Source organism: Protomyctophum parallelum (assembly GCF_964188405.1).
Source record: "Protomyctophum parallelum genome assembly, chromosome: 7".
Lineage (NCBI taxonomy): Eukaryota > Metazoa > Chordata > Actinopteri > Myctophiformes > Myctophidae > Protomyctophum > Protomyctophum parallelum.
Window position 1 is genome coordinate 30,779,809 of NC_139705.1, and position 24,495 is coordinate 30,804,303.

Sequence of the window (24,495 nt, forward strand, 5' to 3'; positions counted from 1 at the left end):
CACATTGGTGAAGAAATGTATTGGCGAGGAATTTATTCCCAGATTTTATTAATATCCCCAGACTATCTAGTACGAACTTTCTTTGTGTCGGCAAGCCCTTCGATAGAGGTACAGTGTGACCAGTATGACAAGATAGAGGTACAGTGTGACCAGTATGACCAGCATACTGCCCAGATAGAGGTACAGTGTGACCAGTATGACCAGCATACTGCCCAGATAGAGGTACAGTGTGACCAGTATGACCAGCATACTGCCCAGATAGAGGTATACAGTGTGACCAGTATGACCTATACTGCCCAGATAGAGGTACAGTGTGACCAGTATGACCAGCATACTGACCAGATAGAGGTACAGTGTGACCAGTATGACCTATACTGCCCAGATAGAGGTACTGTGTCACAGAGCAGGGGTGTCCAAACCTTTTTCAAAGGGGGCCAAATTAGAAAATATGAGAACACCCAACGGCCAACTACATCTCCTACCTATCATAATGTACGTTTGGACCATATTAAAGTCACATACAAGTGCATTGTATTTCAACAATTTCATCACATCATCAAAAAAAAAAACGTAATAAGTTGAAATATACGAGATTCAAGGTTTATGCCCAATAGCAATGACATGATTAACCACACTAATTTAATTAATACTGTACCAGCTATAATCTGTACGTGTGTGTGTGTGTGTGTGTGTGCGTGCGCGTGTGCGTGCGTGTGTAGATAGTGCGTGAGGATCGCAGCATGGAGCAGATAGTGTTTCCTGTCCATCCTATCTGTGAGTTCCTGACAGAGGAGTCCAAGACCCGGGTGTTCAACACCACCGAGCAAGACGAGCAGGGGTCAAAGGTCACAGACTTTTTTGAACAGACCTCCTTCCTGCATGGAGAGATGGAGTGGCAGAAGAAACTATGCAGTGAGACACACACACACACACACACACGCGCACACACACACACACGCACGCACGCACGCACGCACGCACGCACGCACGCACGCACGCACGCACGCACGCACGCACGCACGCACGCACGCACGCACACACACACACACACACACACACACACACACACACACACACACACACACACACACACACACACACACACACACACACACACACACACACACACACACACACACACACACACACACACACACACACACGTACAGTACGCACGCATGTACCCACAGATTTGCGAAGACTTCAAAATTATTCTCTTTTTTTCTCTTTTCTATATATTTTTTACAATTACAATTATAAAGTGTAAACATATTTAGACTTCTGGGGTCATTGTCGTGTCTACTCTGGCTTCTGTGTGAACCAGACTTATTTAGATATTCATTTGACCAGACACGCCTCCCTCCTATGGACGAATCCACGGAGGGGTGCCCTGAAACCCTAAAACATGATCATCAGGTCTTATTGTTATATAAGGAGGTATAATTATTTCCAAAAAGTGTACAGTATTTGTTAAAATGTTGTTTTTATTTCATTACTCATTAAGTATGCCTGGTTTGCCTTGTGGGTGGTGATGGGTGGTGATCCACCTGAACTGAAGCCGCACCCACAGCTGTAGTTGTATGATAAAGAGGGAGGGGTTAGGGGAGGGGCTGAAAACGCAACGAAGTGAAACCACCTCCCAGAGTGGAAATCATTCAGAACGCCGTTTCCTATGGTCTCCATATAAACAGGCAAAACGGTGAATCCGCAAAACTTATGACATCATGGCTCACGTTGGCTCACAGCGCATATGTTTATTACATTGATGCAGAGCCATATCATTATGATATAATGGAGTTCCTGAACAAGCCTCCCTCCTCGCCTACAAAGTGCTGCTCATCAGCGATGTTGAATGTAAAACCATGATGTAAATAAAAAGCCTTGTGATAGACGGCAGCTGCGGCAGCAGCGTTTATGTAGCCTAATGTATTATAAAATATATACCATCCCGTGGCGCGCCCAGAGCCGTGTTGCGCAGGCTTGCGTGAAGGTTTCTTCTTCTTGTACGTGGGTGACCTGTCTATTTGGCAGCCCGTTATCGCCACCTAGCGACAGTAAAGCATAATAGCACATCATATCATAACGTGTGCGTTCTCGTGTAAAGGGTAAGAAAAAATGAGAACGCAACGGGACTTTGACGTGTTATATGGAGATGGTCGCCGTCTAAAAGAGGCCTTAGTCAGGGTGGTGGTCCCTGGTTCACAATCAGTTGCATTGGAAACCCCTGCACTAGGTTGATTAGTGTGTGCGGGGAATTAACTTCTTTCTTTTATAAATTGGATCTTTGGGGGAGTTCAGATCAGAGCCGAAGAGTTTGATCAATCCTCAAGGGGGCCCCCCCCCCGCAGCCCCGCCTCCCCGCACCCCCCCCCCCCCCCCCCCCACGCAGCGCGGAAAAAAATAAGTTGTTTTCGCTGGTACTTTTAAAGCAGCTTCTATAGGCCAATGTCCAAGCCAAGGTGAGGACTTTCAGGACTATATTATTATTATTATGAGAGAGAGAGAGAGAGAGAGAGAGAGAGAGAGAGAGAGGGAGAGAGGGAGAGGGAGAGAGAGAGAGGGAGATATAGAGAGATACGGAGGGAGAGAGATAGAGAGAGAGAGAGATCATAGGCGGCGGGTGCGTTTTACCTTTGGGTATAGGCTACAGAATTGCCTATTTTTTATTTCCCAAATGGTCTAAAAATGAGTTCTTTAGCATACTTTTACCAATGAATTAGCCTATACACAGACAGCGACTGATCAGCCTATTTTGGACGATATGGGTCTTTTCTCGAGTCAGTGTGTAGTCTCACTAGTCTGTGGTTAGGTCTCTTTGGTGAATTCTTGATCAGTGTTATTATGTCACGCCTCAAGAACAACTACAAAAGAAACCCGATTAGCACTTTTTAACACCTCTTGGACGGCCGGTGTCTCTCAAGACAGACTGTTGCCTGAGGAACAACAGGGGAGGCGCTGTTTTCCCGAATATTTGACGATGGGATTCTCAGATTGCCGGCGGAGAGGTCCAAAATGTTCGGAATTCCCAGAAAATATGTAATGTAAATGTAAAATGTCCACGAAAATCTTCATGGGGGCCGAAAGGGGCCCTAGGATTCTTCATGGGGGCCATGGCCCCGTGGCCCCCACAGACTCTACGTCGCTGGTTCAGATCCCCTGTTGCCTTCTATTAATCCTAGCAGACAAATATATTTATGTTCCTGTTTTGTTACTTTTTCACAGACATTGTTGAAACTTCTCTTCCTTTCCTCTACTTGTTTAGTTGTTTACTAGCAAATCGTCATTTTAACAACTCCTAAAAGGCACTATGGTGAGCCTAGCACGGCAAGCTCGGTACCCAAAGGACAAACTCCATATTACAACCAAACATGGAGAACATGACATTGTTTTTGGAACAAATATGTCACCCAAAAAAAGAGAGGTCAGACAACCGTGACACCACTAGGGTCCACATAGTTAACATCAGCTACGACAGTCACCGTGGCCAGATCCGGGCGATTACTTTCCCCCGAAAGATCGTGAAGCGCCTCCGTCAACGTCCCGGGCTTGTGTAGGTCACGGCGAGGTGCGGGCTGCAGAGGGAACGGGAAGCGATCCAGAGGGGCGTGCTCAATTTTGCACAGGCTGTCTTCGCTGTCACTGTGGTAGCCCGGATTGTTGTGACCGCCAGGCCAGGGCTCGGTTGAAACGCTGTCCGTTTGGACCGCCTTCTCCAACAACTGGGCTTTATGTATATTCCTCTCCTCCAGAGCCAAGTCGTCCCCCATGCTCGGCTCGACCTGACGCAGCGGTGGAAAAAAGTATTACATTATTTTCTTACTGAAAGCACCGCTTCACCACTTTTCAACCTATCTTCATATAATTGGTCCTAGCTAATGAAATGGCCCCATTTTTTTGTTTAACCACTCCAAGTAACAGCAATGTCCGTGACTAAGTGACTATGTTACTATGTTTAGAGTACCAGTAGGGGCAAAAGTGGCGCTGTTGTGCCTGAAACAGAGAGAGAGAGAGATAGTGCTGCACTGTTGCCTGCTAATGAGAGAGAGCTAATGAGAGAGAGAGAGAGAGAGAGAGAGAGAGAGGGGCAGGGGGAGATGGGAGTTGCAACACTCAGTTCACACGGGTGTGATTTTTTCTACTCGATCACCCTGCTTCTCATAGGAGGGCTGTGGGCAGTTCAGAAACTCATCCACCAGTGACATCATTGATGGGGAATCCAAGCTAATAGAAACTGCAGGCTTTCAATTCCTGAAAAGTTGCAATGCGAAAATGGAAGCGATTAAAAATAATAAATAAGCCAAACACAGACCAAGTAGAACAAAATTGTGGTATTTTATCATGAACATTAGTGGACCAATTATATGAAGATAGGTTGAAAAGTGGTGAAGTAGTCCTTTAAGTAAAAGTATTAATACTGCAGTGTAGAAGTAAAAAGTCCTCAATTTTAACATTTAATTGAGTAAAAGTATACAAAAGTATTGACATCAAAATGTACTTAAAGTACCCAAAGTAGAAAGTAGTCATTGTGCCGAATGTCTCGTGTAAAGTTTTCAAATGTATGCAAATATTTTGAAAATAGCAGATCGGCTATTTTCAAATGTATACAGGGCTGAAGTGGTTACTGCATGTTTGATAATAATTAACAAAATCTACAAAGTAACTATAGTAACTAAAGTGTTCAAATAAGTGTAGTGGAGTAAAAGTACAATATTTGCCTCTGAGATGAAGTATTGGAAATTGGACATACTCAAGTGATTTACAAATACTTCAAAATTGTACTTAAATGTACTGACCTTGCGGAAGGTGTGGCGGGCATAGAGGCCGATGCAGAACATCTCCACAATGACACAGTAGTGATAGATTACTGGTGGAGGAGGACAGAGGACATCACTCATTTTACCATGGATTACATTCTGATGATATTCAGAAAACATGCACAAGTGCACAAAGACCTGCACACCGTCTGCACTTGCAATACGGCATCAGATGCCTGAAGGTCTTTGACCGAAACGCCTAAATAAAGTGTTCGTATTGCAAGTACAGACGGTGTGTGGGTCTTTATGCACGTCTCAGAGCATATCGGGTTGGGTGTGCATAAGACTTTGTTGCCTAATAATGTGAAAATAAAAATGGTAAAAACCCAGAACCTATGTCATAATATGATAACATTCTCAATGATAATATATGTTATATACATTTTTGAAATGCTCCCTAACATTTCCCATGCTCAAGGGTGTTTTTGTCAGGAGTGAAATACGTGTACCCTACTGTACAACCTGGCAAAGTCACTCAAGCTCCATATAATCAAACACAAGGATACTTACAATCATCTACTCATTCTACTGTATATACCTTTAATTGAAATATTTACTTTAATTATATATTAAGCAGTAGAAAGGGTTCCAGATCATTGCCTTTAGGGTTAGCTTTCAAAGCTAGACATATACAATGTATATTTATAGGCCAAAATAAAGTCAAGACAATAGTATGTACAACTACCACCGTTCTCCACTTGATGATGACGTCCTGATCTATTCCATTCTGCTACAGTACGGCCGCATTTTCAGACTTTCACTTTCAAGTTATTTGCATCAAAAAGCAGCTGATATCGTTGGTGTAGTATATAATATATATTTTAATCCCTTTATTTTGAGTGTTCCAATTCATATTATGCTGATAGTAGCATCTAAACCGCAGAGCTAGTGTCTTTACTGGCTTCACTAATATACTGTAATGAAAAATTGTGAAAATGTGGAGCAAATCTTTGAATATATACAGTATTCTTTCAGAGGGGGTCCTTGGAACAACATATTTTGAGATTGGGATCAGCGGCCAAATACAAATAATTCTGGAGGTCCTTGACATGAAAAAGGTTGAGCACCACTGACAACTGAAACACAACTGAAACGTAGTAGGCCTATAGGTTTTTCAGAAAACTGTTAGAATTCAGAAGCCATGGGTCAAGTACAACAGTATACTTACGCTGGGACCTGGCGATGACAGAGAAAGGTGGGGCGCAGGGTATGACCGCCAGAGAGCCCATGGTCTCCAGGATGCCACTCTGCAGGCCACACAGCACCAGCACGGCCACGATGCACACAAACTTTGCCCTGAGTCCGTAGCCGTGCAACGCCCTCCTGGTGGCCTTGTAGAAGAGCAGGTAGCCATAGAACGACAGCATGGTCGACACGCCGATGATCCCGTTCACGTACAGGTTGGGATTTACCGAATCCACCTGCAGAAATATACACAGTAAACAACTGAGAGACTGCTCTCTCCAGACCATGAATGCAGCATTTACTACGGTGAAAGAAATGCAAAATGCCACTCCTTTCCATGCCATACCGGAAGGCAGCATTCAGGAGAATTCCTTTTTTCCGAAAGTCTCCTGAACTTGAACGCAGCATTTTGCGTTGAACAATTTTCTTTAGAAATCCATGTCGTTACACCGCATCTCCACTAAGTGCCGAAAATAGTCGATCTACAAGCTCTCAACGCATCGCAGTGCGACACGATGAGAGCTTGTAGATCTGCTATTTTCGCAATTCTTGTGTGCCCTCTTACGGGATTTCAGCCCCTGCCCCTCTAACACTCTCTGCACGTCCCGGACACTGTAGGAATGCTACCGATGACTATAATAAGGGAGCTGATGGGAAATCTGGGACACACGACAAGTTAACACATCACAACGGACCCGCAATATAATAACTATTTCCAGGTGGTTTAACAAACAGCTTCAATTCTATAGTGCAGTGGTTCCCAAACTTGTTCACGTCAAGGACCCCCAAATTGACACTAAATAGCCCCGCGGACCCACCATTTGAAAAGATATGCCAGGGACCCCCATGAGAGATGATGTTTACGGCTCTAGCAGTGATTCTCAACCCGTTTAATTTCAAGGTCCACCGTTTGACATGCATTAGTCTACGGACCCCCATTTAATGGCATTTCTATCTCTGGGACCCCCAATTTATATTGTAAAATCAATGTTATTTTAACTCAGTGTACGGGTCCATTTGGTTCCATTTGTACACTCTCTGAGTTACAGAGTACAGACCCATAAGGGTCCATTTGGTTTCAAACTATCATTTAACTGGGGACCCCCCCAGACCCCACTTTGGGAACCACTGCTATAGTGATCTAATTCCAATCGCATCTTCTCACTTAGCTTACTTGTTTCATCACTTCCAATTTCACTTATTGTTTATCCTGTATCCAATCAGGAGTTCTCTCTCCTGATTGACAAAACAAAACCCAGGCTAGTGAAAATGTACTTATTGTTTGGTAAGGAGTTGGACAGACAGATCCCGGTTACTATAAATCAATAATAATGTGGACCTACTCCTCCCGCGGGGGAAATCCAGCTATCAGCTCAACCCAGCCGATCGCAGCCTTCAAGAGTTAAGAGTCTTGCTCAGGGACACACATCAACATCACTGGCCTGGCTTAGAATCGTACATACATGTACTCAGAGTTACTACAGGGGGGCACCAAATCTTTGTGTGGTAGGATTTTATTTTTTTACATTTACCACTTGAGTTGTACAAGCTCTCAAAGTGTGTATTGTTTATTTTTGGCAAAGAGATTTAGTGTTTGGTGCAGACCAAGTACGAGCAAAAGGGCAAGTTTACTAAATAAGTTTGAGTGGTTAAATGTCTGAAAATACACATTAACATGAATCCAACACAGACGGTTTTGTCAAAATATTATGACTAGTTTTGTAAATGTTTCTGTCACGGGGCAGCCCGTGCCCTATACACACACACACACTGATTAAGGACATTGCACGCACGCACACACCACACAGACTGTGGGTAGTGGGGCAGACAGGTCCTATCATATAATGTCAATACTGTTGATGTATGCATTTACAGGATGTACAAATGAAATGATACACACAGGGAAAACAGGCAGTTAATTAACCTGTGTGTTTATTGTAACTCAGTATTTGTATGGCCTCTCCAGTGCTGCTACTTTAAGAAGGGGGGAAGGTGCCAAGTACTGTTGAGGAGTAGGGGTGTTCCACAATGTCAAGTATCAAAGTATGTCTATTATCTGGGGAAAGGAATGTAACCCCATATGATGTATAGTCTAAAATAGAACATCTAGGTATGGGGTTACTTATTCAGGTTCAGCTGATATATGTGAGCTTGTAGATCAGCTGTGTATATTTAATTGCTTCTCTGTTGGTGGTAGGATCCTCTCCTATAAAGGGGAGACTGCAGGCAGAGCTAGTCAGTTAGGCTCGGGCAGGCATCATGCTGACATCCCTGTGAGAGAGCTGCTAGGGCCCATGTCATGGGCATAGCCTAGTGCAGTTTGTTATTTTTCCTTTTTCCTTCGTTGAGCGTTAAGTATTTTTGAGTTTGTTGTTTTGTATTTTGTTTGATTTTTCTGTTGAGAATATCTGCACTGGAGCTGGAGTTGGAGCAATAAAAACCATCAAAAAGCATCGCTGACTGTTTTTGGAGCCTTGGCCCTCTGGCAACTTTACAGTTTCCATTAATGAGGTTACGAGTTATGCACATACATCTCCATAGTCGTACTGCTCGTCTGTCCAGAGGACCAGAGTGATGAAAAACAGGATGCTTCGAACCACAGAGAGCTGGAGAACAGCAGCCATCATCCACCCCCGACTGCTCCTGAGGAGGATGGAACATTAAAGGGATTGTGACATTAACAAAAAGGTTTTGGAATTGTTCTTGTTTTTTTTAGGTTTTCTAATCTCAATTGCACCCAAAAAACATGAACTTTTAACATTCAGTAGATTTTTTGTGATCTGGGGTTTTCTGGCTCAAACGGGTGCTCTACTTTGCCCAGTAAGTGACATCGCTTACTGCAAATCCCATATATGTCAATGGGATTTGCCAGAAGATGTCACTGTTTCACTGTGTTGCCTGTTTTCATTGTAGCTCAAAAGGCCCAAAAAACCCCAAAGAAAATTCACTGAATGTTCAAAGTTCAGGTTTTTTGGGTGTAATTGAGGTCATAAAACCTAAAAGAAAAATAAATGAAAATGAATGTCATAAAACCTTTAATAATATTGTTGTTAATAGTTTGACTTTGGCGGCCCCAAGTGGCAGTGAGAGGTAACTGTTATGCCATCGTCACACCAGACCACTGAAGCTCTGTCATTCTGGTATATGTAAATCCTTGAAGATTTCCCAGTATAACAGAAAGAGGTGGTCTACTCTGTACCTGTTGATGGCGATCATGGGGAGACAGCAACAGCAGCAGCAAGGGAAAGGGTCTGGACTAACTTGTTCCCCTGACAAGATGTCCAGCATGCGTGCCTTCCCGCCAAAGAAGTCCGTGATGAGCCCCATAAACTTCAACAGCGAGATGGAATGGTATCTGCACAGAAATGTACAGTACATACTTCCATGTTCTTGTCCCGTGATGTCACCATGACCAATGTACAGTACTGTACAGTTGCTGCCTTTCACATAAAGCAGTGGTTCCCAAACTTCTCCATGTCAAAGACCCCCAAAATGACACTAATTAGCCTGCGGACCCCCCCATTTGAAAATATATAATATATACCAGGGACCCCCATAAAAGAGCAGTGATTTTCAACCATTTTCATTTCAAGGACCACCAGTCCACCAGGCTATGGAGTGGATCCCCCCATTTAATGTCATTTCTATCTCTGGGACCCCCAATTCAAGTTGTAAAATCAATGTTAATTTAACTCTGACTCTCTGAGAGTGTACAAATGGAACCAAATTGATCCGTACATTCTCAGAGTTACAGACCCATAAGGGTCCATTTGGTTCCAAACTATCATTTAGCTGGGACCCCCTGGAACTCCCTCAAGGACCCCTGGGTGCCCCCGGACCCCACTTTGGGAACCACTGAAATAAAGAGTATGTGTGTGGTGTGAGAAGCTTTGACAAGCTCCAGTGAGAACTCACAATGAAGCGATGAAATTACACACGGACGATGAGCGGGGAATATACAGTGCTATGAGGGAGGTCAATGCAAAGACCTAAGATAAGAGAAATACAATAAATCCAAGTTATTTCAATTAATTAATGCAAAAAAATTTATAATCATGTTAAAAGCCTTAGATTGAAAATGTCAATCATTTTGATCAGTGTAGTGCAGTGGTTTTCAACCAGTGGTCTGGGGACCACCAGTGGTCCTTGAGGGGGTTCCAGGTGGTCCCCAGATGAATGATGGAGAGTTGGTAACCAAATGGACATCTTTAACTCTTGAGACTCAAATGGACCCGTATGGGTCCATTTGGTTTCATTTTACGCTCTCAAGAGTTAACGTTATTGTTAAACATCTGCATTACTTAATTTACAAGAAGTCTACACAATTAGAGAATGTATTTTGATCAACTTTTGCCAACATGGAATTGTGGACAAAATCGATAACAAAATATTCTTCCGTTTTTGGGTCTCTGCGAGGCTAAATCTCATCATTTAATGGTGGTCCGTGGATCAAATGCCAAATAAATAATGGGCCTTTGTTATGAAAAAGGTTGAAAACCACTGGTGTAGTGTCTGCACTCCAGTGTTGATTTCGTAGACTAAAACTATGACCTTTTTTTACTGATGAAAACTAAATGGAAACTAAATGAAAACTAAGCCATGATGACTAAAAACTAAGACTAAATGAATATATCTACAATTTCGTCAACAAATAAAAACTAGAATAAAATGTTAGGAAGGGACTAGTGGACAAGAGATCCAGTATTTTACACTTTGCATGCTGAAAATAGCCGATCTACAAGATCGGCTATTTTCAGCAAGTGAAAAATCAGTCATTAAGACAGCATCAAGGCCCACCAAAATACATTTTAGTAAACTAAATTTTGATGATAAAACTAAAACTAGACTAACGCTAATACATTCCGGGTGACTAAAATGTGACTGAAACTAAATGAAAACTATTCAAGAGACGATGATCAAAATTTTGGGGCAAAATCAACAGTGCTGCATGAAGGGGAGGAGGGAGGGAGAGGAGTCACGTTACCGGGTACATCCCGAGTATCCACAAGTACAGCCTCTTCCGTCTGGACGAGGTGATGTGGCGTAGGAGGAAACCCACCTCCTCCAAGAACACAGCCAGCAGAATGACAGCCAAGCCAGCGGGGATTAGGAAGAGCCACAGCTCATCCTTGATGGCTGACACAAAGCAATATGAAACACACACGCACGCACGCACGCACGCACGCACGCACGCACGCACGCACAGACACACACACACACAAGAACGAGAACAAATCCTGTTGCCATTATTGTGTAGCTTCACCGGGTGCATGTTGTACTAATAGTCCGACAGGCATTAGTCCGACACCCTACCCTAAACCTAACAGGAAGCCACAGGTTTAACCGGCTGCGGGTCAGTTGTAACCATGCATGTCGGGAGCCACAGGTTAGTTTTAACCTGCCACAGGTTGGATTTAACCTGCCACAGGTTAGTTTTACCCTGCCACGCATGTAGAGAGCCACGGCTGAGTTTTAACCGACCGCGGGTTAGTTGTAACCGGCCACACATGTCGGGAGCGACGGAGTTGTGGGACTAATGCCTGTCGGACTGTTAGTATGTCTAACCAACGTATGCACCCCAGCTTCACCTCCTAGGGAGTGGTAGGCAACAGGTTTGGCATATTAGTTTGTAAATAATTTACAATATCTGACTGACTATAATGTCCAAATAGAAAATCTAGTGTACCCCACCTGAAGAAAGCTTATCAAACGTGTATCCATGTTGAGAGTAAATGACAAGCCCATGAATTTGGCAGTGGGGGGGGGTACTATGGTGCGGATTGACTGAGCAGACCGGATAGGATTTGGGATAATGTATAGTTCTCTTGTCCCTTTGAATACAGTTTCTCTGTCAAATTGTGGATGGAAATTCTCTCTTGCATAAAACCATAAAACAATACTTTAGTTTAAACAAGACTGGTGGACAATGGAAGAAGAGTATGACTGTCTGTCCAGATTCTTTTTTTTTAAGTTTCAATTAACTAAAGGTCATCCAATGATTCAAAGTCTTTCTATATGAACGTGTAACATTTGGTTACACTCACGCAGTTCCATCAGTATGCAGTTATACCAGAATGCAGACACAAATCTTAATGTATTAACTTTCATAGCACACTGTGACTGTATCCACATTTCCAAGCAGTAGGCTACACGGTAAAATTCCGAGTGTCCATTGAACTTTGCGCGGTTGAACTAGTGCATAGTGTAGTCAAAATTACCACTGAAGATCTCTGACGAGAGTGGGAGCTCAGGCCCCATCCAGCTGCAGTTGGCCCCTCTGCCCATCTTCTCAGCTCACTCTCAGAGCTATCGGTACGGTGATCGCAGCAGGGCCGCACAGTAACCGCTGTGGTCTTCAGAAGAGAAAGCAAAGATATCAGGAAAACATCTCTCGGCAACGAAAGGACGACAGCTCCATTCAAGGGCTAATCGAATGACGTGAACAACAGAACCATCAAATAAGGACCATATTTGTTTTTAAAGAAGCGTCTTGTCTCCGTCAGTTCCGTATTGACATGGGGTTTCCCTTGTATGACCAATGCCCTTCTCATAGAGGGCATTAATGATTGACTAGACAGGTAAGTGCATAGGTGGGGATCCAAGTCCATTCTGAAAGAGTGATTATGATTGCCTCTAGGAATCATGCAATCAATAACATTACATTAGAATGGTAAATTGAATTTCTATAACAGAGGAATGGCATTCACACCATTAAGATGAGATGGCATGATATTATTAGAGGAATGAGCCATTTAATACATTGTAGATTCTTTATTTCACCGTTCCATTTCCTCTACATAAAGTTAAATTGAGTCTCTCCGCATACTCTAATTACTCTAGAAATTGCTATAATTTTCTGTTCTCCTATCCAAATTGTGAGTCAATGCAAATGACAAATGTCATGTATGCGCAACAAATGTAGTGACAAATACTCCCGAAGAGTGGGGTCTAAATTATTATTGCATAATATTTTTAAAGATATTATTTGTCCTTTTCCCCCCCAATGTATTTGTTATGCCAATTCCCAATGTTTCACCTTGTAGCCCTGTCACTGCTAACCCCTGCTGTCATGTGGGAGGATTCTATTTGTCTCCTCTGATAGGAGGATAGAAGTCATCTCGTGGAGTCAGCATATCACAAACCGGCATTAAGAGAGCAACCCAACAGCTCCCAGCATCTCGCCTTGAGGAACATCCAACACACACCATCCTGGCCTTCAATCCCCAGCAGGCTGGTTGGAGATGACCTCGAGGCGCCCCCCTGGATGTAATAGACCAGGACCTTAAAGCATCTAACGTGACTTTGGCACAAGCTCAACACCTTGCCCACGACACGACAGACCCAGATGGAGAGACCTGGTTGCTATGGTTGGCTCTATGTGCCTTGAAGTGCAACAAGACTATTAGCTAAGAAAAAGCCTCTGATACACTCTTTTGAAGAGGGAGTGCATAACACTGGGAAAGTGTAACGCACGGCGAGGAATACGCTATCCCTCCAAGCACTCCAGACACCACACACCACAGGACAGGCACTCTGTCACTAGACCAGTGACTCCTACAGGTTGGTCAGAGACCAGCCTTGCCGCCTGGCTCCCCACCTGCGAGTGTGAATGCCTGGCCAAGCTGGACACACCGGAAGATTCAAATCCCCAGTCTCCACACCGGTGGAGGAAAGGAACTTTACCCCTGTACCACCCAGACATTCAAAATTGTGTTACTTTTAAAGCAGCTGAATACAGAATAGCAAGCAAGAAGGTTCATGTGTGTAGGCTAGTTCTACACATATATCGTTTAAAGATAAATGCAGGGTACAAGGTGGGTTTGTAAGCTGTGTCAGACACACAAGCAAAACATTCTAGTCGTCCCTTTTTACTGGGCTAGCTAGTGATTTGATGTGAATATCTGTGTGCAATTCATTTGACACTAAACTATCTTTACTGTACAGCATGATAGACACACATATTTTAATATAGAAAAAGATATTTAATATAAAAAACGTTCAACAACAAAGACATGAAAACAAGTACACTACCATGAATCACAAAAAAACAAACACTGAACATCATATGCAAAGCTTGAACATTTGCAGTTATGCTTTTATAAAAGGTGCAAACTGTTGCAAGGCAAGTATCAGTAGAGTACCATTTCACCTGACTGGCTAGCTTCAGCATTTGTGACACATTATATTATACTAAATTACTAGATTACTAAATACAGAGTATGTGCAACCCTTTCCACCAACAAGCAAGCCACAGGTTAAAAATCATCTAAACGAATGTCTCCATTTAGTCTTAAACAAAAGAGGTAACTGTTGCAAGGTCCCTTGTGCTGAAGAGGACATTTCAAAACATTCTTAGGTGTATCATCGGGTTTCCAAACAATATACTTATCCAGTACATATGTCCATGAGCATCATAGACACAAGCCAAATAGGAATGAAGATGAGAATGGCTCCGGCTGACATCCCTATTATGGGCATGTCATTATAGTTGAAAAGTTTCAAGATTTTACAAAAATTGCCTATTTACAAGCTCACAACGTGTCACACAATGCAACACGTTGTGAGATTGTAGAATGACTACTTGTGCCGTGCAACACCGTCATGGGGGTTAGGTACCGGTAGTTAAATGACATGGGTTTACTTTGGCTGTTGCACCAAAGCAGCACTTTCCTCTCGATGTGTCTCGATGTGGGGTCATCATGACTACAGCATGGCCATTAGTTCTGGGCTTACTTCTGTTCCAGTTTAACACCAACTCCAGTTCTTCTGACTTCCAAATAAAGAAAGTCCAAGTTCCCATTAGGGGAAGGAAACAAGGTCACCCAAATACAGAAGAACAGCCCCCCCCCCCCCCTTCTTCCACCATGTAACAAATACCAGTCAGGTCCATTTGTCTCTGCGTGCGTCTCTGATTGGACGAGGTCACTGGATGAGGCGGTAGAAGAGCCAGCAGGCGAGGGCCAACCAATGGCTGGCCCAGTTCAGTTCAGACCACTTCTGGATGGTGTGGCTGGCCACATAACCCTGCAAAGGGTGACAACATAACAAGGAAACACTGTCAAAAACATAGTTGACATTTAGTTAAACCATGGAAAAACTCACACTTTACACATTCAGAGTCGACCACTTTCAACCTGGTGTCCCAGTTTTGGGCATGTCATCATTATGGTGAGCTTGTAATCAGTGTTGATTTTGGCAGCACATTTTGATTTTAGTTTTAATCAGTCTTCTGAATAGTTTATTTAGTTTTAGTCACATTTTAGTTACCTGGAATGCCTTAGGCTTAGTGTTAGTCTAGTTTTAGTTGCAGATCAGCTATTTTCAGCATGCAACCAAGTGTAAAATGACTTATACTGGATCTCTTGTCCACAAGTCTAGTTTTTATTGGTTGACAAAATTGTCAGTATATTTAGTCTTACTTTTAGTCATCATAGTCATAGTCATCATAGCTTAGTTTACGTCAGTGAAAAAAGGTAGTCGACGAACATTTTTTGCCTTAGTTTTAGTCGACGAAATCAACACTGCTTGTAATGTAGATATATGTATAATGTAGCTATTTTTACAATGAGGCTTAAATCACAGGTGGTCAACAGGTGATTCGTGAAGGTATTGCACGTGGTCCCTGACCATGTGTTTAGTAATGTAGCAAAGTGAAGATTTGGTATTTTCTTCCACGGAACAGTGCACTGAACTTGTTTGTGTGCACTGTTCCGTGGAAGTGTGTCAACGTTGTCAGTTTCTGGGAAGTCTGAGGTTAAGACATTCCACAGAAAAGGGAGATAGAATCTCAAGAAGGGTTAAGTGTACCAGCTTCCCTGATTGAGTCATCATTATTAGGAAATGGGCCCATAATATAATCATGTCATTGTGTGTCTGCTCTATCAGTAGGCCTACTGTATATCAGTTAACCCGAGTTTAATGGAAGGTTGTTGGATAAAGTAAGAGAATGGAATGGAATAAAGGTAACCGTGGGATAGAGGGTGTGCACGTGACATCATTATCAAACCCGGAAGTTATGTTGGAACACATGCTGAGTGGCAAAAACTACTTTCTGGCCTTGACATGATTGCATTAAACGACGATAAACGACATTAAACTCACTTTGTCACTCGATTTGCCATTCACTTTATGCATGTGCATACCCTATAGGAACAGATCAGTGGTTCCCAAACAATAAATACAATTAAAAATCTTTTGGCTCTGGACTACTCATACATTTAAAAGGGCTTTTTATTTATATTAAAAAGAAAAGTCCCATGGACCACCTGCAGGCTGGTTAACAATTAGTTGGCTTAAATGCTTAAATACACACTACAAATGCAGGTGCCAGACAGCCTGTGGCTACTCACCTCCTCTGCGACCTGCTCGTCCACATCCGTGTCAAACATGGAGCCCAGGTAGGCGAGGTGGAAGACCGCCAGGAGGCTGAACAGCAGGTTCAGCCCCGTCACCCAGTACACCTAAACGCCCAGACAGAAAATGGTTGGTTTTAGTCGACTAAATCTACAGTTGTATTTTGGTAGGCCTTGATGCCGTTTTACACTTTCTGAAAATAGCCGATCTACAAGCTCACAACGTGTCGATGCGTTGTGAGCTTGTAGATCGGCTACACACACACACACACGGCAACTGAGTGAATAATTACCTTTAAAAACAAAGCAACTTTTAACTTTGTAGGCATGTTACAACCAAAGAATGTGTCCTGCACTAGATGATGTACACAAAATAATGCTTATGATGTACATATAGGGGGACAAAATTAACCATTTCAAAAAATGTTTGCTGCTGCTGACCCCTCAGAACATCAATGTATATCTGTCAAATCAGACAGAGTGTGATCTGTACCTTCTTGTGCTGATGAGTGCAGTCGGAGGGACAGCGCCTGGAGAGGACACACGCACTGAAGATGGTTGCCAGCCTCTTTCTCAGAACTAAAAGGTATGAGAAGGAAGAACATGATAGAGCTGAAGACTTTACATACATACACCTCAGAACAGTTGCATATGGTCCACACATTATGGGTGTGCAAATAAATAAAAGCTAGATCCTTATTTTGAAGATTAGACAATACAAAAACGACTCCTTGACACCATTCCAAAACTTCCAGGGGGTTTCCGGCAAAATTACAGTAGCAAAAAGATCAGTTTGATTTTGTTTCTAATAGATTATATTATTATTATATTTGAATAGTTACTATTATTTCAAATTCTGTTTCTATTACAAAATAGTCGAACTACAAGCTCACAACGTGTTGCAATTTGTTGCAAACTTCTAGATCTGCTATTTAAAGAACAATCTTGATAAAAAAAATGAATGATTAGAATATTCTTGAAACATTTTAACATTTTGGGGGCCCATGACATGAAAACGTTTGAGAAACACAGCCACGAGGCAAAAGATGTATTATTATTAGCTGACTATGAGTCTAGTCCTACCATGTTCAACATAGGTGATGAACCCCAAAGAGAGCAGGACAGCCCCAAGATGGAAACTCAGACCCTGCAAGGGAACAAAACACCACATTAAATGGTAAATGGATGGGCTGCGTTTATATAGCGCCTTTCTTTGGCTGATTAATTGATTGACACTTTTTTTATTGACATGAAATGCATATATACAAGAACTTATATTTCCATTGTGGTTGAGTGAAAATGTGCATGTAAACTGAGTGCCAGGCTGTAACCCTGTGCCACCCGAGCACCCAGCTAGCATGTTAACATGGAGTGTACATGGGGTGGGAGGCTCACATGAAGTAAGGCACTGGCTGTGTATGTCACCAGGATCGCAGGGAAAGTCCCGAGTTTCATGGCATTTTTGAAAACATCTGTGAAAACAGCAAATAGGCAAGACCATTAAAGTTGGGTGAATACTCATATACTGTACTTAGGCGATAACCCCTTTGTTGAAGGTTGACATTTTTGCCGTGCAACAGTACACCATCGTAGGGCAAAGTATAAAATTGGGTTTAAGTGGTTAAGTGTTGGCAGTTGGCATGAACAAATCCAAAACTAAATACACTAAATGATAAATACTCAAATCTTCAATCTTCTCATCATACAAGAATACAAAACAAGTTCTCACACAAAACACCGTAAATGGTAAATGGTGCATTTATAAGGCGCTTTACATAGATAGCGCATTACATTCACACACACCATGCAAGGCACCAACCTGCACATCTGGAGCAATTAGGGGTTCAGTGTCTTGCTCAAGGACACTTCGACACTAACTCTGGGGGAGCCCGGGTCAAACTGGAAAAATTGTGGTTCCTATCCGGTCACACTACCCCTGAGCCACTGCCGCCCCTGTGCGACCGTCATACAACAAAGTATGAAATAGGGCTTAGCCTACATGGCTTTAAAATCACTTTGGTCGATCTAAATGTGCGGGGTGCTCTTTTTCACTTAGCAGGTATAACAGGTAGGTATAAAAGGTAAAGTATTTACATGTATTGAGCCAGCGAGACATGGGGATGTTCCAGGAAGTCACCACAAGCACCATTGAGCGGGGAAACTCCACGTTCAGGGGCTTCACTACCGTCATATCCCTGAGGAACCAAACACAAACAGACACATACATACAGTACACTATGAGAGGGGATGTACTGCAACCACATTGCACCTGCAAAGTACCTAGAATCACTGCACTCAGTGGATGGCATACCACTGCCTACTGTGCAACTAACCCATTTTGACCTGAGGTCCTGAAGTTCTAAATACTGACAGTTTTCTGAAAAACCAGTGGTTCTCAAACTATTTCATGTCAAGGAGCCAAGGACCCAAAAAGATATATGTAATTGGCCGCCGACCCCCATCTCAAAATATGTTGTTTTAGGGACCCCCCAGAAGCAAATATTTGAATAAAAAATTTGCACGTTTTCACTATTTTTCAAAAATAGCAGACCAACAAGCTTGTAGCGCGGCACTCGGTGCCGCGCTATGAGCTTGTAGATCTGCTATTTTTCAATAGCTAAAGTATAGGTTAAGATATGCCATTTCCACTGTATATACTGTATGAGGGAGTAATTTTGCCCTTGTCCTTTTGACCTTTGCGACACAAACATTAAACATCTCTTTGGGACAGCCAACTACTTTGTCCTTTAGACATACATGCACAACAATAACAGAACTCACCACTTGATGTTGTCTTTCTCATCAGTGAAGCCTGCCCCAGTAAGTACGGCGGTGCTTTCACTGAGATATCCCACAAAGTAGTTACTGAAGTGGAAGGACACTGCAGTCTCATAGGCATGGAGCCACCTGCACGGGAGAAAATCACATCACAATTATTAAACTATTATACATATGTCTCTCTCTCTCTCTCTCTCTCTCTCTCTGTTTTGCTAAAGAATGACAGGGACTGTACAGACATGGGAATACAGTAGTCCTTGTTACTCATTCACAGTGTACAGGAGCAACAGATAATGATCATGAACATTATTGTTCATGACTTGTCTTAGATCATGACCAGGCATACAACCCAAGGTTCTACCAAAGTTGACCATGGCTTACCTAGCGTCTCAGATGCCTCTTAGAAGCAGGGGGAGAAAAAAGACAGAAAGCTTACACAACATGTTGTACTGTACAAACTCTTTGACTGAACAAACTGATGGGACCAGAATGGAAATGGGTCAAACGTTTACTTACTTGAATGTGACACTGTTGCCCTCGATTGGGATGAAGAACGGGAAGAGGTAAGGAGCGATGCAGGTGGAGACCACCAAGCAGAGCTGGCTCTTCAGAAGACCAAGGGAGGACTTCTGCAGCCATGACCAACTCTGAGGGGAAACAACACATATCATGACCAGCTCTGAGGGGAAACAACACATATCATGACCAGCTCTCACTATTTTCCATGTAGTTTTCGTCAGTGGAAAAAGGTAGTCAACGAAAACAACACTGGTTTGGAGCAAGCCAACAAAACGCCATTACAGCAACAACAATGTACATACAAGTGTGAAATCCCAGTCACCATTTCTCACTTCGATTCAGAATCACAACACCACGAACAAACAAGAGGTTAAAACAAGATAAAGATTTCTGCAACTGGTAGAAGGAGGCTCGACAGACACTGCAGTCACTCACCAGCTTCCTGCTGTCAATGGCGTCCTTATAGCTAGAGAAGCTGATCCAGGGGCCAAAGATGACTGTGCCCACAAACAGAACGTAACCCAGGAACTCTGCTGGTGAGGGAAGGGCGGTCACCACACCTCGGTCCATGTCAAAGGCTAACGAAATGGCCTTCATGGCCACGACCATCTGGGAGCCTGCAGAACAGACACAGGTCTGAAACACTCACAGCCCACATACGTACATCAGAGTCAAACGTGAGATAATCGCCATGCCGTCGGGGAAATCTGTATTTTATGTCCGGAGGACACATTGAACCTCTCATTACCTCTCATTTTCTGCCAGGTGACAGGATCAATCAAATGCAGCTCTCTGAAAAAGAGAGTAAAATCTAAGTTACGAAGCATAGATTAGTCTTAAAGCAGCACTATGTAACTTTTTTGTATGAATTAATTTGAATAACGTACCGTATACAATTGAGTTGGTTATATTTTGTCTCCCTGCTCAATGGTATAAAAATAATTCAGCACTTGTGCAAGAAACTGCCGGGTTCGAATCCGGAGTAAAAGAGGAAATTTACATAGTGCAGCTTTATTTAAGGGGGATGGGAAGGTTAGAAGACTGGAATTCTAGAGTGAGTGGTGGACACTGGACAGTAACTATACATTTACAAGAGTTTTTTCTTCTTCTCTTTTTGCAAGTTCGTGACTTTCACTACATTTCAAATACAATTATTATACTTTTTGACTCTTGGGACCCAAACTTACAAAGATATAATTTTGAATTAACAACTTCAGCCCTATTTCAAATATTGAAAATAGCAGATCAACACAACTTAGCCTCTGTGCGATGGGTTGTGAGTTTTTACTATTATTTGAAAATGTCATTTAATATCAACGCATTGATATTAAAAACAAAATGTACTTGTAATTTGAGTATTTACTTGAATACCGGTATATACTTTGTCCATTCATATTGCACAATACTGCTCCTGGCAAACACATACAGACGACTCAATGCATCTTTATATATACGTATGCAGGCTCTTGCTTACTCCTCACCCCAAGAGCAGGAAGATGAGGATGACTGCAGAGAGGAAGAGGCCTCTCCTGCTGGAATGGCGGTTGAGAAGCAAGGCCAGGTAGCAGAGGGCACTGAGCGCCATCACCCACAACATGTGCAGCTCGAAAAACCGGAAGAGGGCATACGTCCCGACCACGGCCGACACCACGTGCTTCACAGTGGACGAGGCACCTGAGAGAGGAGAGTGAGTGTTAACACATTTTGACCTGAGATCAGATTCTAAAAATGTCTTATACATCCTGACAGTTTTCTGAAAAAGCTGTGCTTCTATGTCAGTCGTCCTTTGATTTTTCAAAAATAGCAGACCTACAAGCTCGTATCGCGCAACTTGGTGGCGCGATATGACCTTGTAGATCTGCTATTTTTCAATAGCTAAAGCATAATGTAATGCTAACACCAAAAGGGGTTCCCGCCCAAAATTGGTTAACACATTACCGAAAATAATCGATAGCTGCAGCCCTAAAACGGTCTGTGTGCGTGTGTTAAAGCCCAGGATCCGAACCAGGGTCTCCCGCAGGGAAAGGGACCCTAAAGCCAAACATCTACTTGCCAAAGGTGAATCGCCCTGGGACAGGGGATATATTATGCTTTTGGTCTTCAGGCAGCCCCTCTGCTACAGTTGCAGTTTGTGTGTGGAAGTTACTGGATCTTGACTAGAACAGTAAATAGAAAGCAGGCTTTCCCACAGCCTGGTGACATGAGGTTTTGGTTTTGGATGTGATGCAACACAGTGTGACATGCTGTTTGTGGGTATATTTAATTTCATATTTATTTATTTCATTTCAGTTATGGTTTTACATGATTATATTAATTTAACTTTTTTTTTTTTTACATATTAGAAAAGAAAAGGAGCAGGAAGAAGATAAATCTTATTGATAAATGCCCCTATCTATCCTTTAAAAAAAACATCTAATTGATGCTGCTGCCAACCATTAGTTTTACATTACCATGATTACATCAACAACAAAAAAAGAGAGAAAACAAACAAAGACAAGAAGAACATAGAGCTCAACAAGAGAACAAACAAAACAAAGCAAAGCTGAGGGAACGAAAGAAAAAAAATAACGGGTAGCTAGGGAAAAACGGACCCTTACTGACAAATGGACCCGTATATCTGTTCTTGACAGCAGTATGGAGTAGTGCTGTGCCAGTGGCATTTAAACATTTTAATTTTCAAGCACCCCCAGATTGGTATAATTAGGACACGGACGGCCATAACTCTCAGATTTACAGACCTGTAAGGGTCCATTTGGTCCCTAGCTATCCACGCAATCCACGCATTTAGCTGGGATGTCCTGGAACCACTATGGATCCCCGGACCCCACTTTGAGAACCACTGAATAGGTGCCACTCATCATGAATCACAACTGCAGGACAATGTCAATTCACTCATGTGACTCCCTCTGTCATTGGTGTGAAGCTGTGACCACTATCGCCTAACCTCGAGTCACACACAGAAATTACACCTAAACATATAACCCCCAAAACCCTGTCAACCTGGACGAAACACCGGGAAGAGACTCTCCCATTCACTCACATTGCCTGAAACAAAGCCGACAGAACAGACAGAGTAATACGAGTTCCCAGATCTGCTCCAGTCCTTGCTGTGCGGTGGGGAGGATGCAGTTCTCTGTCAGATGAACCCACAAGTCCAGCCTACTGAAGTCCTCCATCGGTGGAACTTCAGCAGCACAGCTAGCCTTCTTCCAGACCCTCTTATTTTCCCACTGAAAAAAAACAAAACAAAACAAAATAAAATAAAAAAAGAGCCACAATAAACCAGGTTTGCAAACACCTCCCATAAACGTTATTTCTCTCCAAACAGACAACGTTCTTCAGTCATCACAGTACATAGGACCTCAATCAATGGATTTACTGTTTTTTATCTATATATATATATAGATATATAGATAGATAGATAGATAGATAGATAGATAGATAGATAGATAGATAGATAGATAGATAGAAGTGTATATAAATTGAAAATTGGTGGACCCTATTGTAAACAAGTCAAGTGTAATGGTGTGTAATGGTGTTTGACCCGAATTAGGCTACGGCCCCCTATTTAATGGCATTTCTATCTCTGGGACCCCAATAAATATTGTAAGTGTGTACAAATGGATTTGTTACACTCTCTGAGTTACAGACCCATAAGAGTCCATAAGAGCTTGTGCAGTTTCACTGTACAAGCCGTTTGTAGACATGCATGTCTTAATCTTTGAGACAAGCATTATGCTCCTACTCTATCATTTAGCTGCAGGGGACTCCTTGGAACTCCCTCCTCAAGGACCCCTGCCCTAGCTGGGTGGGGTCCCCGCCCCGGGACCTGGGAACGACTGCCTTATTATACCATGTATGTATGACTGCTGTTTACATTTTTTGCTGCTGTTATTGAGAGCACTGTGCACGTTTTACTTTCAGTTCCTTCCACATGAAGTTATTAGTGCATTATATAACTTGGTGAGTCAGTCAACTCAACCCCAGAGTGGGTGAGCCTCCCTCAGCCAACTCGCTGTCTGTCTGTTAGCAGCTAATGTTAGCTGTGTGTTGCTAAGTAACGCGCAGCCAGCAGTGGGTGAAGTTATACAGTTAGCAACCAGGAGCTAACGTTGAAGCTTCGCTTCGGCTTGGCAAAAACTACAGTATTTTCTCTCAGCGTGACACTACTGTGGCTCTGTGATGCTGATACTCCTTTGAATAAAGTTGGCCAATGAAGGTGACCTACCTGAAGGTGAGGCGTTTGGTCAAAAATACGCGAACTTGCGGCCTTTTGTCAAAGTTTGGTGTCTAGTAAATTCCACATCATAACCTCAAGAAAAGTCAGTCAGGGCATCGTTGTTGTTGTATTCAACGATGGCCACTAGAGGGCATACAATGACAAATTACAAAACGGGCAGCACCACCTAGTTTTGAAAGTGGTCCCAAACTTTTTCCATGTCAAGGACCCCTATTTTGACATATAGGCCTATTAGGCTACGGACCCCCATTTAATGGTATTTCTATCTCTGGGACGCCCAATTTATATTGTAAAATCAATGTTAATTTAACTTTGAGAGTGTACAAATGGAACAAAATGGCCATTTGGTTGCATTTGTACACAGATCCATAAGGGTCCATTTGGTTCCAAACTATCATTTAGCTAGGGACCCCCTGGAACTCCATCAAGGACCCCACTTTGGGAACCAGTGACATAAACCTTTGTTATCAAAAGTTAGTGAAATCCAATGGAATTGGAAAGAAATAATCTGGGGGATATATATATTGGCACACCCCTAGCAGCTTTTGCATTACATACATGGTGTTTTATTTCTTCACACTGACTTTTTTTGTTTTGTTCCATCATA

General features: G+C 42.7%; 2 protein-coding genes across 3 annotated transcripts; both read right to left on the minus strand.

The window, feature by feature from the left end:
* Positions 1 to 3,422: 3,422 nt before the first annotated feature.
* LOC310862025 (organic solute transporter subunit alpha) lies at positions 3,423 to 12,310 on the minus strand (the record flags this gene model as incomplete). The annotated part of the gene is made up of 8 exons (XM_083769761.1): positions 12,218 to 12,310; positions 10,984 to 11,135; positions 9,915 to 9,988; positions 9,199 to 9,354; positions 8,531 to 8,642; positions 5,983 to 6,235; positions 4,794 to 4,864; positions 3,423 to 3,779 (listed from the first exon to the last, which is right to left on the minus strand). Exons 1-8 carry the CDS (start codon positions 12,282 to 12,284, stop codon positions 3,423 to 3,425), a joined length of 1,242 nt encoding a protein of 413 aa, XP_083625887.1. The 5' UTR covers positions 12,285 to 12,310.
* Positions 12,311 to 13,975: 1,665 nt separating this feature from the next.
* On the minus strand, positions 13,976 to 23,988 carry LOC310861852 (protein-serine O-palmitoleoyltransferase porcupine-like). 2 transcript variants are annotated; one of them, XM_083769536.1, is made up of 13 exons: positions 23,877 to 23,988; positions 22,689 to 22,878; positions 21,130 to 21,322; positions 20,397 to 20,440; positions 20,084 to 20,265; positions 19,646 to 19,776; positions 19,133 to 19,258; positions 18,446 to 18,546; positions 17,747 to 17,823; positions 17,435 to 17,498; positions 16,845 to 16,930; positions 16,349 to 16,459; positions 13,976 to 15,023 (listed from the first exon to the last, which is right to left on the minus strand). In XM_083769536.1, the coding sequence occupies exons 2-13, from the start codon at positions 22,822 to 22,824 to the stop codon at positions 14,922 to 14,924; spliced, it is 1,353 nt and encodes a 450-aa protein (XP_083625662.1). In that variant the 5' UTR covers positions 22,825 to 22,878; positions 23,877 to 23,988; the 3' UTR covers positions 13,976 to 14,921. The 2 variants fall into 2 exon arrangements, with proteins under 2 accessions (XP_083625662.1, XP_083625663.1); XM_083769537.1 differs by lacking the exon at positions 22,689 to 22,878 and having other exon boundaries at positions 23,877 to 23,980.
* Positions 23,989 to 24,495: the final 507 nt, after the last annotated feature.

Excerpts from the sequence above, each read along its gene's own strand:
- LOC310861852 (XM_083769536.1), bottom strand. The coding sequence starts at position 22,824 with ATGGAGGACTTCAGTAGGCTGGACTTGTGGGTTCATCTGACAGAGAAC. Across the intron at positions 17,824-18,445 it reads GTCTCGCTGGCTCAATACAT|ATGTTTTCAAAAATGCCATG; the intron begins GTAAATACTTTA and ends CTGTTTTCACAG. Across the intron at positions 16,931-17,434 it reads CATCACCTATGTTGAACATG|TTCTGAGAAAGAGGCTGGCA; the intron begins GTAGGACTAGAC and ends CATACCTTTTAG.